Genomic DNA, 13,797 nt, shown 5'->3' on the forward strand with positions numbered 1-13,797 from the left:
AACACACACTAATCTAAGCGCTGCTGTGAAGGGACTTTGCCATCTAATTAAAGATGTTGATACAGGATGATCTCCCGATTTTAAGGCCAGCTGATTATCTGGGTAGAACCAATGTAATCACCTGAACTCTTAAAAGCAGAAGAGGAAAGCAGAGGAAAGATGGGGAAGATTTGTCAAGAAAGTACACTATTCTAAGCCTATGATTAATTTTTCAAGGTAAAAGAGAGCACTATGTTTAAAGAATTCACACAAAGTGCACCACATTAAGGTGAGGAAATGAACCCTTCCCCCTCCTACTATGTCCTTCCTCTGCATTGAGCCTGAAGTAGCAGCCCTGGGTATTGCCAACAGAGTGCAGTCACTGAGTCTTGGTATAAAGTATGGCAACATCTGGAAGGGGATGGCTGAGGCTTTAATCAGCAAATCATCCTGAGACAAGATTTCTTTTCTCCCTTGTAGGGACAGGGCTAAGAACCCAATGCCTATCTGTCTTCTGAGATTAGCAAATTATTAGTGTCATATAAATTTAGCTGGAAAGGAAGTTAGAAATATCCTTCACACATGGAACCAAAGAGTAAATGTTGGTTAGAAGAACATGAAATTGAATTTAGCTCAACATCCTCATTTTTATTTTTGTTTTGTTTTGCAGATGAGGAAGCTTAACTAAAGGCTTATGCTATCCCCAGTATCATAACAATGTTACTCTTGACTTATATTTACCAGTGATTACAATGTGTATTGTCAGTGAACTGTGTAAAGATAAAGAGGATAATGCAGTTGTTGACTATTCACTCTTTCACTCAAGGGCATACCCAGGAAGGGGACGGGGCAGGAATCATGCCATACATCTTTGTACTCTCGTTAGTGCCTATTGTGGCTGGGAAATTAAATAATACCTACAGTCCACTTATCAGAGTGCAGAGCACAGTATAAAAGCTACATAAATACTCTCATATTTGTTTTTCTTTCTTTGATTTCAACATGAGCCTTATTATAGAATGTTTGTGCACAGGAAATTCTTAATATCTTATGATTTTGATTGCACTATAGAACAAAATAAATTCATTTGATGTTCCGAAAATCCATTTATATTTGAAGAGACATTCAAATATTATGGAATTCTTATCTGCTTAAGGCACTTTAAGTGATTGCGTAAAGATGAAAGAATTCCAATTAGTTAAAAATTATCTAGAAAATCTCTTTTTAAGCATAGAAGAAGTAAATAGACATAGGATTCATGATGCATAAAAATAATATTACTAATGAAAATATACAACATTGTATAACATGAAGTTCACGTTTTCCTCAGGTAAGAATCAGACATAAAGGCTGCAGTGGCCACGGGAGTTCACAGTCGCCACTGACGGCCAAGGGGCTGTAGACCCCAAAAGTTGAATGTGACTCCTTCAGGAGATGTTCCATAGAGAAAGAGTATCAAAACATTAAAAGGAACTAATCACAGTCTATTTCCCTGAGGATTCCCAACAATGTTATCAAAGAATTTTTTGGTCTCAAATCTTACAAGCTCTATAAGCACCTTTCCCCCCTGTTACTTTGGTATTACACAATTAGCATATAATTATGTGCTTTTTCACACTGGAAAGACATTCCTTTTATTAATGATTCTTCACAAAGTTCTTTATTATTTATCTTTCAAATGAGTTTGAAGTCAAAAGGCTTTTGTGTCTTTTCCTTTCTTTTTAACTTAGGAGTTCTTAAAAGTAATGAAATAGATGGTTAAGAATGTCATAAGTTTCCACCTTTAAAGTAAGAAATAGGGTTTGGGGAAAAAAATGTGCATCCTCCTTTCTCTACAGATGAAATATTTGGGATTTTGAAGAACATCTTGCAAAATATTGATGTTCTTTGCCTTTTGTAGGAAATGGGTCTGAACAATTAGCTATTTGAATCCAATACAATGAGGAGGATATAATTCACATTTATAGTAGGAAATATAATGTGAGTTCCAAATTAGTCCTGAATAAGGAATTCACCCAGCCCCCAACATGCAGTCATTTCTGGAAAGTACCACACATCCCTGCTAAAGCCAAGCAAACTTCATTGCTGTTTTGGCTGAATGCTTTTCTCTAACATTAGACTGACCAGAGCACTCCTGACCAGATATGAGCAATTATAAGGTAGGTTGTACATTATTGCAAATTTTAATCATTTTGGGGGCCCCTTAGCTCGCAGTAATAACCTCACAAAACCAACATATCATGCATATGAAATGCAAATGCATTTTGGCTGAGAACAGCTTTTTAGTTACTTTGTAAACTATCTTGCTTAACTTAGGGACTATCTCATTTGTGGCCAAGACCAGCCAATTGGGCCTCAGTGGCTGTTTGGCTCACCATAGCCATGGGGACCTTATTTAAATCTGGCAAATGCAAACAATACCAATGATTTTTAAAAAAATCTGGTTTCTCCTTAATAATATTTCTATTTATGCATGGCATAAACTACCTCTGTCCAATATTTCCACTCTGGGCAAAGTAACTGTACAAGAGCAATTTCAAGATTTGAAATTTCCCATGCTTTTGACACTATTTCCATAGAGATGGTAGAGCACTAACAACGTGATAACCTTGGAAACTTTTTTTTAATTAAAAATTTCAACTATGATTGACATACAAATTATATTAGTTTCAGGTTTACAACACAGTGATTAGCCATTTATATAATTTATAAAGTGATCACTTCAATGAGTCTAATATCCATCTGACACCATGCATAGTTGTAAGTTATATAACATATATAGTAATATATAGAAATATTGACTATATTCCCTCTAAAAACAATTAGAAGGACTATAGTCAATATTCCTATATATATATTCGTATATATTATATATTCCTATGCAATAACACCATGCATAGTTATGTTATATAACATATATAGTTATATATAGGAATATTGACTATATTCCCTCTAATTGTTTTTTAAACTGGAAATTAGTACTTCTTAATTCATTCATCTTTTTCATGCATCCCTTCAACTCCCCTCCCACCTGGTAACCACTAACTTGTTCTCTGTATCTGTGACTGTTTCTGATTTGTTCCTTTATTTTGCTTTCTAGATTCCAAAATTTCTAGATAAGTAAAATTTTATGGCATTTGTCTTTCTCTGTCTTACTTCACTTAGCACAATGCCCTCTTGGCACACCATGTTGTCACAGATGGCAAGCTTTCATTTTTTTTGGCTGAGTAATATTTCATTTTAAATATATAACACTTCTTTATCCTCATCAATTGATGGACACACCACTTAGGTTGCTTCCATGTCTTGGCTACTGTAAATAATGCTGCAATAAACATAGGGGTGCATACATCTTTTTGAATTAGTGTTTTTAATTATTTCAGATAAACACCCAGAAGTAGAATTGCTGGGTCGTACGGTAATCCTACTTTTAATGTTTTGAGGAATTGTGATACTGTTTCCATAGGGCCTGCACCCAATTTACAATCCCACCAATAGCACACAAGGGTTTCCACTGCTACACATCTTCACCGGCACTTTTCGTTTGTTGATTCATTAATGGTGACCATTCTAATTAATGTGGAGTGGTACTTTCTTGCTTAAATTCATTTTTTTACATATTTCATTCTTATTGATGCAATTGTAAATGGGATTGTTTTCTTAATTTCTCTTTGATAGTTTGCTATTGCTGTATAAAACTGCAACCAATTTCTGAACATTAATTTTGTATCCTCCTATTGCTGAGTTCATTTATGAGATCTAATAGGGTTGTTTTTTTTTTGTTGTTGTTGGAATCTATCAGCTTCTCTTTATATAGTATTATGGCATCTACAAATAATGAGCTTTACTTTCTCCTTCCCAGTTTGGATGACTTTTATCTCTTTATCTTGTCTGAATGTTGTGGCTAGGACTTCCAATACTATGTTGAATAAAAGTGGAATAAGTAGACAACCCTGACCTGTTTCTGATTATAAAGAAAAAAGCTTTTAGCTCTTTAACATTAAGCATGAATTTAGCTGTGTGTATAAGCCATATAATGTTGAAGTATGTTCCTTCTATCCCCAATTTGCTGAGAGTTTTTATCTTAAATGGATGTTGGATTTTGTCAAATGCTTTTTCTGCATCTACTGATATGATAATATGATTTTTATCCTTCATTTTGTTTATGTGGTTCTTCATGCTAATTGATTTAAACATACTGAACTAAACTTGCATCCCAGGACTAATCTCACTTGATCATGGTGTATGGTCTTCTTAATATATTACTGAATTCAGCTGGCTATTATTTTGTTGAGGATTTTTGCATCTAAGTTCATTGGGATATTAGCCTATAATTTAATTGTTTTGTAGTGCTTTTGGTTTTGGTATCAGGGTAATACTGTCCTTGTAAAATGAGTTTGGTAGGCTTTCCTCCTCCTCAATTTTTTGGACTAGAAAATAGGTATTAATTCCTTCTTTGAATGTGTTTAAATTTGCCTGTAAAGCTATTTGGTCCAGGGCTTTTGTTTGCTCAGAATTTGATTACTGATTAGATTTCATTATCAGTTATCACTCTGTTTAGATATTTTCTGTTTCTTCTTGATTCATTCTTGGAATATGGTATGTTTTTAGGAATTTATCCCTTTTTCTAAGTCCAATTTGTTGGCATGTAATTGTTCACAATATTTCCGTATAGTCCTTGATATTTCTGTGGTGTTTTTTGTCACTTCTTTCATTTCTGATTTTATTTATTTGGACCTCTCTTGGTTTTGTTGTTGTTATTATTGTTTTTGATGAGTATAACTAAAGATTTATGTTTTTTGTTTATCTTTTCAAAGAACCAGTTCTTGTTTCATTAATCTTTTCTATCATTTTTTTTAGATCTCTTTCATTTATTTATGTTCTGGCCTTCATTATTTCCTTGCTTATATCCACTTTGGGCTTTGGCTCTTCTTTTTCTAACTCCTTTAGGAGTTTTGGGTTATTTACTTGAGACTTTGTTTCATGAGCTAGGCCTGTATCGGTATGCATTTCCTTCTTAGGACTGCTTTGACTGTGTCCCATAGATTTTGCATCACTGTGTTTTCATTCACCTCAAGGTATCTCTTGATTTCTTCTTTGATCTTGCTGTTAACCAATTCATTGTTTAATAGACTATCATTTGGCCTCCACATGTTTGTGCATTCTCTAGTTTTAGTCTTGTAATTGATTTCTAGTTTCATACCATTGTGATTGGAGAAGATGTCTGATATTATTCCAATCTTCTTAATTTTACTGACATGTTTTGTGGCCTAACATGTGGTCTATCCTGGAAAAATGTTCCATGTGCATTTGAAAATGGTGTATATTCAGCTGCTTATGGGTGAAATGTCCTAAACATATCAGTTAAGTATATCTGGTGTGATACGTCACTTAAGGCCACTGTTTCCATGTTGATTTTCAGTCGGGGTGATCTACCCATTGATGTCAATGTGGTGTTAAGGTGGCCTACTATAACTGTGTATTATAAATCTCTCCCTTTATGTTTGTCAATATTTGCTTTATATAACTAGGTTCTCCAACACTGGTTATGTAGATGTTTATGAGAGTTCTATCTTCTTGTTGTATTAATCTTGATGTGAAATGATCTTTGTCTCTTATTTCAGCCTTCTGTTTTGTCTAAGTATTGCTTAGCCAGGTTTTTTTCATTTTTATTTGCATGAAATATCTTTCCCATCCCTCTACTTTTAGTCTGTGTTTTTTGATATGAAGGGGGTCTCTCATAGTCACCATATGTACGGTCTCATTTTTTAAATCCATTTAGCTGCCTACATCGTTTAATTGAAGTATTGAGTCCACTTTCATTTAAAGGAATTATTCATAGGTATGTAGTTATTGCCATATTATTGTTTTCTGATTGTTTTTGTAATTCTGTTTCTTATAATCTTGTTCTCTTATATGTTGATTACCTTCTAAAATGTCATGTTTGGATTTATTTTTCTTTATTTCTAGTATATCTCTTGCAGATTTTTGGTTTGTTATCATGTGCTTCATATATAAGTTGATGATTACTTAAGTTCAAAGACTTTGTACAATCACTACAATTTTTACTCACCTCCACATTTATGTTTTTAATTTTTATATGTATCCCTTAACTTAGTGCTATAATTATATATGCCTTTTAACCTTTGTATGATCTTTATAGTTGGCTGATCCACTGCTTTTTTCTAAGTATCCACCTTTGACAGTGAGAACTTTTTTCTGTCCTATATTTTCTTATTCATATTTCTGATCTTCTCTACTGAAAGAAGTCCTTGTAATATTACTTGCAATGCTGGTTTCGTGGTGATGCTCTCCTTCACCTTTATCTTGTTTTGGAAAACTATCTCTCCTTTGATTCTAAATGATAGCCTTTCCAGGTAGAATAATTTTGGTTGTAGATCTTTTCTTTAATTACTTTAAATATTTTGTGCTAATCCCTTCTGGCCTGTAATGTGTCTTTTGAAAAATTAGCTGACAGTCTAATGGGAGCTTCTTTGCAAGTAACTAACTGCTTTTTCTTGCTATTTTTCAGGTTCTCTTTTTGTCTTTAACCTTTGGCATTTTAATTATAATGTGTCTTGGTATGGGCCTATTTGGGTTCATCTTCTTCGGGACTCTGCATTTCCTGGCCTTATTTTTCTATTTCCTTTACCAGGTTAGGGAAGTTTCCAGTCATTATTTTTTTAAATAGATTTTTCAATCTTTCTTTCTCTCTCTCTCCTTTTGGTATCCCTATGATGTTGTGTCAGTGGTCCCTTAAAATATCCTTTTTTTTTTTCTTTTTTTGCTGCTGCTGCTTTGATTGGGTGTTTTCTGGTACCTTGTCACTGATTCAATTATATGCTTCATTTAATTTGTTGTTGAGTCCCTCTAATATATTCTTCATTTCAGTTATTATAGTCTTCATTTTGGACTAGTTCTTTTTATGGCTTCTATCTCTTTGTTGAGGGTCTTACTAAGTTCATCTACTCTTCCTCTCCATTCATTGAGCAACTTATAACCAGTGTTTCAATCTCTGTATCTGGGAGATTGCTTATCTCTATTTCATTTTGTTCTTTTTCTGCAGTTTTGTCCTTTTCTTTCATTTGGCATGTTTCTTTGTCTCCTCATTTTGGCTGACACCCTGTGTGTGTTTCTTTGGATTGGGTAGATATGTTACATCTCTCGGCCTTGGCAGAGTCACCTGTGATGCCCAGTAGCATATTGTCCTATTCACCTGAGCCAAGTGCTCCAGGTGCTCACTTGTGTGTGTCCCCTCCCATTGTAATTTAGCCTGGCTTGCTACTGGCACTTCAGTGGGTGGGACTGATCTTCATACTGACAGGTTGTGTAGGCTAAAAATGACTACAGTGGACAAGCTGTTGTACAGGGGCTGATCCCATGGACAAAGTTTGTCCTTTGGCTATGTCTTTTGTGGAGCTGGTTGGGTGGTACTGTAGTGTGGTCTGAAGCTGGCCACCTGATACGTTGGTTTTACTACTTCTGAGAAGGGGCTCTTGTGCAGGCCAAAGTCAGCTGCCATTTGTGGCCAGGTTGGGGCCACCAGTGGGAGCTACCAGTTAGTTGCTGATCTGCAATTGGTTGCTGCTATGGAAGACGCTATGCTGTGAAACAAGTCTGGCTGCAACTTGTGCAAAGCCTGGAATCCTTCAGTGGTCACCCTGGGGCCATCCAGTACTGGCCATAGCTTATGCTGGGCTTGGGGCCACTTAGCAAGCAGTATAGGGCATGCTGAGGTTGGCAGCTGCTTGTTTGGGGTTTGTGGTCCTTTCAGAAAAGTCCATATCATTAGCCAAGGAAGGCTACTCCTCTGGCAAAGCCACAGGAAGCAGCCTGAGCCAGGTGCAGCAGTTGGGTGGGGTGGAGTCTCAGGGAGTCACTTTGGTGGGGCAAACAATACTAGCCAGGTTATTGGAGACCTCATATTTGACACTTGCAAGCTCGACTGGGGCGGGGTTGGGGGTACTCAACAAAGGAGTAATTGTGCTTATACTGCTTTAGTCCCTAGACTGCCCTGACCACTACCCCTCCGCTCTCACCCTAAGTTGGTTAATTCAGGTCGTCCCCCTATGTTGCTGGCACTTTTCAAGCTGCTGCGTCTGTGCTGGAGCCCGTAACAAGTGAGTATGTGCACAAGTGAGACCATGTGGTAGCCCTTCAGGAGCAATGCCTAGGACTCCGGAAACCCTCAATCTCACTCAAATGCAATCCCTGCTTACTTTTGTAGCCAAATCACATTGCCCTTCCCCTTCCTAGCTTTGATACCCCAGGATATGGAGCCCACTATAGGGCCGGGACACCTTGCTTCTCATGGGGGACCTCTACAACTGGAATATATCTCCTAATTCTTAATTGCCACACTGTGGGGTAGAACTTGCCCATTCCACACCTCATTATGGTTTCTTCTTTATATCCTTAGTTAAAGGACTTCTGTTCTCAATGACAGTTGTTCTATAACTTAGTTGTGGGACAAGGCAATCCACCATCTTGATTGGAAGTTCCTCAAAACTTTGCTTCTTAATAACCTCATGGGATTTATCTAGACTGTTTTGTGAGCTAAACTAACATTCATAATTGCACATTTTTTTGCCCAGGCATTTGGAATGCCATGATGTTCCTTTAGTCAAATGTGTCTAAGTAGCTTCATTTTCATCAGCAATGCTTTTCTGGACTTAAAAAATAAGACAATAATTTACTTTGTACCTAAGCAGCTCCTTCTTTCATGCCCTCTTGTTTTATATGTGGTTATTTTTCCTTTTTAAATGAGAATCGTAGACTCTCAGAATTGGAAGAATGTTAAGAGTAATTTAATCCAAACATCTACTGTTGTATAAATCTCCTCTACAATATCTTTAATGAGGTTCTTCATTAACAGCCATTCTCTAGGGCAAAAGAGATGAAAAAAATAGGAAGTGTAACCCCTCTTGTTTTATTACATTATGAAGAATCTGTGACATAGGAACAAAATTTTAAGTTGGACCACTGAGAATATGGCCCAGCTGGGAGAGAATCAACATTTATAAAACAATTTACTATGAGAATTTAGACCATATTATCTTGACCTTTTTATTTCTATGATCAAATATGTTAAAAGCTATTTTAAAGGTCTACCTCATAGGAAAAGAACTATAGGAAACTTCTATCACTATTACTTAATAAGTTAACGTGTATAAACTACAGATTAAGAAATTAGGTCTAGAATGAGATTGTGTGGCTTGAATCCTGTCTTCTGCATTAATTAGCTTTGTGACCTTGGAAAGTCACTGAACCTTTTAAAGTTTTGATTTATCCATATGTAAAAAGAAGATATTCTCTTCTTCACTGAGCTATTAAGAGAAGTAAATGAGCTAATTCACATTAAACTCTTTGTTCAGTATATGGAATATGTTTTAAGTATCAAAAAATGTTAGCTTTTTCATATCCACTAAAGTAATAAAAACATAAAAATTTAGTTGTAAAGAAATATTTTTTAAAAAAATTGTTTTAGGATCTCAAACATTCAATGAATTTCTATGTGTGCTATTTTGGACTATGAACTCAGTGTTAAGAAAGTATATATTCATTCTGTAAATAGGTCATAAGGAAACTTTATATAGCCAGATGTTTTTAATACATCAATGTGGATTATATTATATGCTAACTAACTGAATAATACAATCATTTTAATTAACTTATCATGTATTCTGTGGATTTTGGAATGGTGTACCTGCATTTAGTTGAAAACTTAGAGTCACAAACAATTTGACAATATATAAAGTTATTTATGATATGGAAAACTTGGTTACTTCTGTGTATGAACAATCATTTCTTGGTAGACTGAATTATATACTGATGGGATTATAAAATAATCCTTTTGAATTTGTCCAGGAAGGTTTTTTAAAAACAGCTTTTGCCAAACAATATCAAAAATTAACCAGTATCTAGTTTTATATTATCTTTTTTCTTTTTTAATAAAACATCCCCTTATACCATTATTCTGTTCTAGCCCCCAATTATTCACTTCTAATCAAGTATCTGTTTTCCCCTTACAGCAAAAAGCAAAACGAGAGAACTTTCAATAGATGAGTCTACAAAGAAAAGAATTTAAAGTCTTCATGTCCAGGATATCCTTTGAGGTAATTAGGAAGTTAAAGAATAATGCTATTTTTCATTTGTCTCCCATTTCTCAGAAGTCAGTCATTGCAAGCTGAAACTCATCGTTTCGAGAGTAATCTTTTCATATTGACCCATGGAATATACCATGCTAATGTGAGCACTTAACCAATTATTTATGGTAACATCAACTAAATAGGTCCATGTAAAGATTTATATTCTATTAGAAAACTGTTTATTGATCAAGAAGTCAGGAAGATAAAAATAATTACTTTTATAAAAATGAATGAATCTTAGTTGGCAAATTTTATTGAATATATATATATATATATATGTAAAATAAAATCTTTTTACTTTAAAAATCTATTTAGATTACTACCCATGAGAAGAATAAGGGAATAAGGAATTGGGTCTCCTTCTCAGCATTTTTAATATGTCCCCTTGGGAGTTTCCCATTACTGCCAGTATCTCCTGAAGGAACAGTGTTTGTTTATTAGATAACATTAGATAACATGACAGTTGATGGCAATCTATAGATGTTATTCTGAATGAAGTAAAAATGTGCTATGAAAAAAATGAAGTAGGGAGAAAACGGAAAAAAGTGTACTAGGGAAAACTATACTCTAATTCTATAACCACCACTTAAAGGTGTCATTGCAGACATACCATGCTTTGTTAATTCAGAGACAGTTTGCTCTCCAGGCTGGCTGTCCACTTACCCTAGTTGTTTTTACTTTATTCCCAGAAGAACAGCTCCATCCTTTCCGATCTGGAAGAACTTTACATTCCTCTCCCTCAAGACATGGCTGCATGTGGCACCACCATTTCTGTTCCACTATTGAAGCTACAGGAAATAGAAAAGTTGTTTAGAATTTTCCATTTGGGTTTAATTTTCTGGGTGCACATTTAAAGAAAAACAAAGCCACAAATTTTTCCCACCACTGAGTAGGCTAGGTTTTGAGGCCTGCTTTCTTTTTGTCCAAAGGGGCTAAATCTAGATTTTCTGAATATAATAATTATTTTAATTCTTAATTGTACTTCATTGTGGTAACAATAATCTACATGAGATCTACACTATTAAGTTTTTTAATGTGCAATATAGTATTGTAAACTATAAAGCACATCGTTAAAGGATTTTTCATGTGAATATATAGGCTTCATGAAAGTTCATATTTGAAAGACACTATGAGTATATATGCATGCACTGATTTACATAAACATGTAAGAAAATAAGTCCCTGAACAATTTAGAGTAAATATTTTAGAATAAATGTTATATTTCCCACAGTAGGCTGAAAAACAGGATGGCATTAGAGTTAATGCATTTTTTTTTTACTGTGACAGTAACCATCATCACAAGAAATGTACCATGCTAATATGAGCATTTAAATTATTATTTATGGTAACATCAATTAAATGGTCCATATAAAGGCATATCCTATTGTAATTAGGGGAATACTCAAGTAAAAAAAATTAATATTTTGATGCCATATTTACAATAACCAGCATTTTATGTAAATTCTATTCACAAACATTCTCTCATATATATGGTGTTTATTTTTTTCATTCTTAAGATCCATCCATGGGTTTAGAAATTCAAACTATTTAATCATCTATTTCCTTCTTTTCTTTCCCAATTAATTTATATACACACATCCTCAGCTAACAAGTCAATATTTCATGGTATCAAAGTAAGAAGCACATAGGCTTGTTTGAACCTCATTATATGTCTTTTGTTACTAAACTGCATGAGATCTCTAGGCCTCCTTCCAAGTGACCTCATATCAACCTCATAGTTTATACTGAGGTCCCTCAGAATTGGCCCCAGTCAACAGCATTATGGTGGGGTTCCAGTTCTTCGCAGTCCCCATCTATACTACTGCCATGAGCAATGTAAAAGTCTCACCATCCACACAAGATGGGGCAGCTCGCGTGGTGCCTGCCACCTGCCCAGGGAAGCAGGAGCACTTGACAGTTTGTGACCGTTCTTCTATCTTGTTCTTATTACAGCATCTGTGGAGAGCCACCACCTCGCAAGTGCCCGTTTTGACATGGTGAGCTGTACAAACAAAAACAAAAGATGAGACAATATTGAGAAAGCATTGGACACTTCGTCCCTCTTTTTAATTTAGAAGTACATTAAATATAGCTCTATAAGGGACCTGCCATGCATGAAACTAGAAATACAATGATGCTGACTCCATAATGCAGATTTTATTTCTTTGCTAAATGTGGCAGGACCATTTCTGTCAGTAAATGCTTGGTGAAGCAGGAGCAATTAGTGACTAGGTTAAAATAAGCTGTTAGAAGAGTCTGAAATATAGAGGCAATATTTGGTGCCATCAAAAACCTATTTATTCATATGTGACTTCTTTTTACATCTTTTCAACATGTTAATCAAAGTAAGTTAAGTTAAATCCCCCAACAAGGTACACTACAAAGGGTTGATATAAAGGTTATGTTCTTCCGGGGGTGAGCGTAAGGTTAGGCAGAATACCAATTTTCAAGCAGGGATGATGAAGGGGGAATTCCCCAACCTTGGTATTCATCTGCTCAGTTTCCCTGGAAATAAACTAATTGGTTGATTCTTGAAATTGCTATTATTTTCCCAAAAGTTTCAGCCAGTTTCAGGACCCAAATATCAAACCTTCCAATTGTGCCCAAGGGGACAACTGCCACCAAATGGCACCATGTACAGCCAGAACTTGAGTGGATTTATACCTTGCCTAGAGACCCAGCCCCAAAGCTGTGAGGTTCCCTGCCCATTTTGTTCGTAGCCTTGCAAGAAGGCTACGAAGGTGAAATTTTGGGTGGTTAAAATTTTTGAACCTGACTTATCACATTATGATAAGGTTCTAGTTTGCTGTCACCATTATTTTTTCAGCATTTCTTCAAAGTATTAACCCTACTGTGAAATGAAAAAGCAAAAGTTTCATTTGCTAAAAATAAAAATAGCTTTGAATCAAACATTTGTTGAAACACTATACTTTCAGAAATTTCAAAACAGCGATTGCTATGAAAACATAAATCTAAATAGAAAAAAGTAGAGATCTGAAGTTTTTTAATGCTATAAATATATCAAGACCCATTGTAAATGAAATCAGCACATTATGCATTTCTATTATCTTCCCCTGGGAGATGAGGAACCACTTTGCATTAACTCAGGTTAGCTAGCTTGTTTAGATTTTTCTTGTGAGAGAGAGCATATCACTCATATTATCCAACTCATTCTTCCATGTGAATCCAAGAAACTCAGGTGTGACCTATAGTTTTGACATGTAATCCTCAAAAGAACTTTCAGGAAGCAAATACCATTTTCAAGGTCACAAAGATTTTTCTGTGTTTGAGTTAAACACAAAGCTATCACTACAAAAGCTAAAGACTTTTAAAAGCCAGACCTTTGTTCCTATCCTCTCATCATACTCTGGAAAATACTCTATCTAAAGACGATTGCATTTGTTTTAATTTATTGGATGTTCTGTGTTATACAAGTCATTACCCTGCTTCTGCAGGGTACTTAGTCACATTTTAAATGAGTTAATACCACACGTGAGGCATAATTCTGAGTCCTGGGGCTGCACCAGTGAAAAAGACGGACATAGACCCTGTCCTCAAAGAGATCATATTCCCCTGGAGAAAACAAATAATAAATACCTAAGCTAATGATTCTGTAGGACAGTATTAGGTTTTTAAGCACCTTAAAGGAAATGTAGCATGTGTATTGAGA

General features: G+C 35.2%; 1 protein-coding gene across 1 annotated transcript in view; it reads right to left on the reverse strand.

Moving 5' to 3' along the window:
• TAFA2 (TAFA chemokine like family member 2) overlaps window positions 1-13,797 on the reverse strand; it is a 434,053-nt gene that overhangs the window by 26,392 nt on the left and 393,864 nt on the right. Inside the window, exons 3-4 of the mRNA XM_054580022.1 lie at window positions 11,977-12,129; window positions 10,791-10,915 (exon numbers count right to left, since the gene is read on the reverse strand). Of these exons, the coding sequence (XP_054435997.1) occupies window positions 10,791-10,915; window positions 11,977-12,129 (278 nt within the window). The remainder of the gene's footprint in view (window positions 1-10,790; window positions 10,916-11,976; window positions 12,130-13,797) is intronic.

Source organism: Pteronotus mesoamericanus, unplaced genomic scaffold, assembly GCF_021234165.1.
Source record: "Pteronotus mesoamericanus isolate MK-2021 breed Mesoamerican mustached bat unplaced genomic scaffold, CSHL_Meso_final contig_56, whole genome shotgun sequence".
Classification (NCBI taxonomy): Eukaryota; Metazoa; Chordata; class Mammalia; order Chiroptera; family Mormoopidae; genus Pteronotus; species Pteronotus mesoamericanus.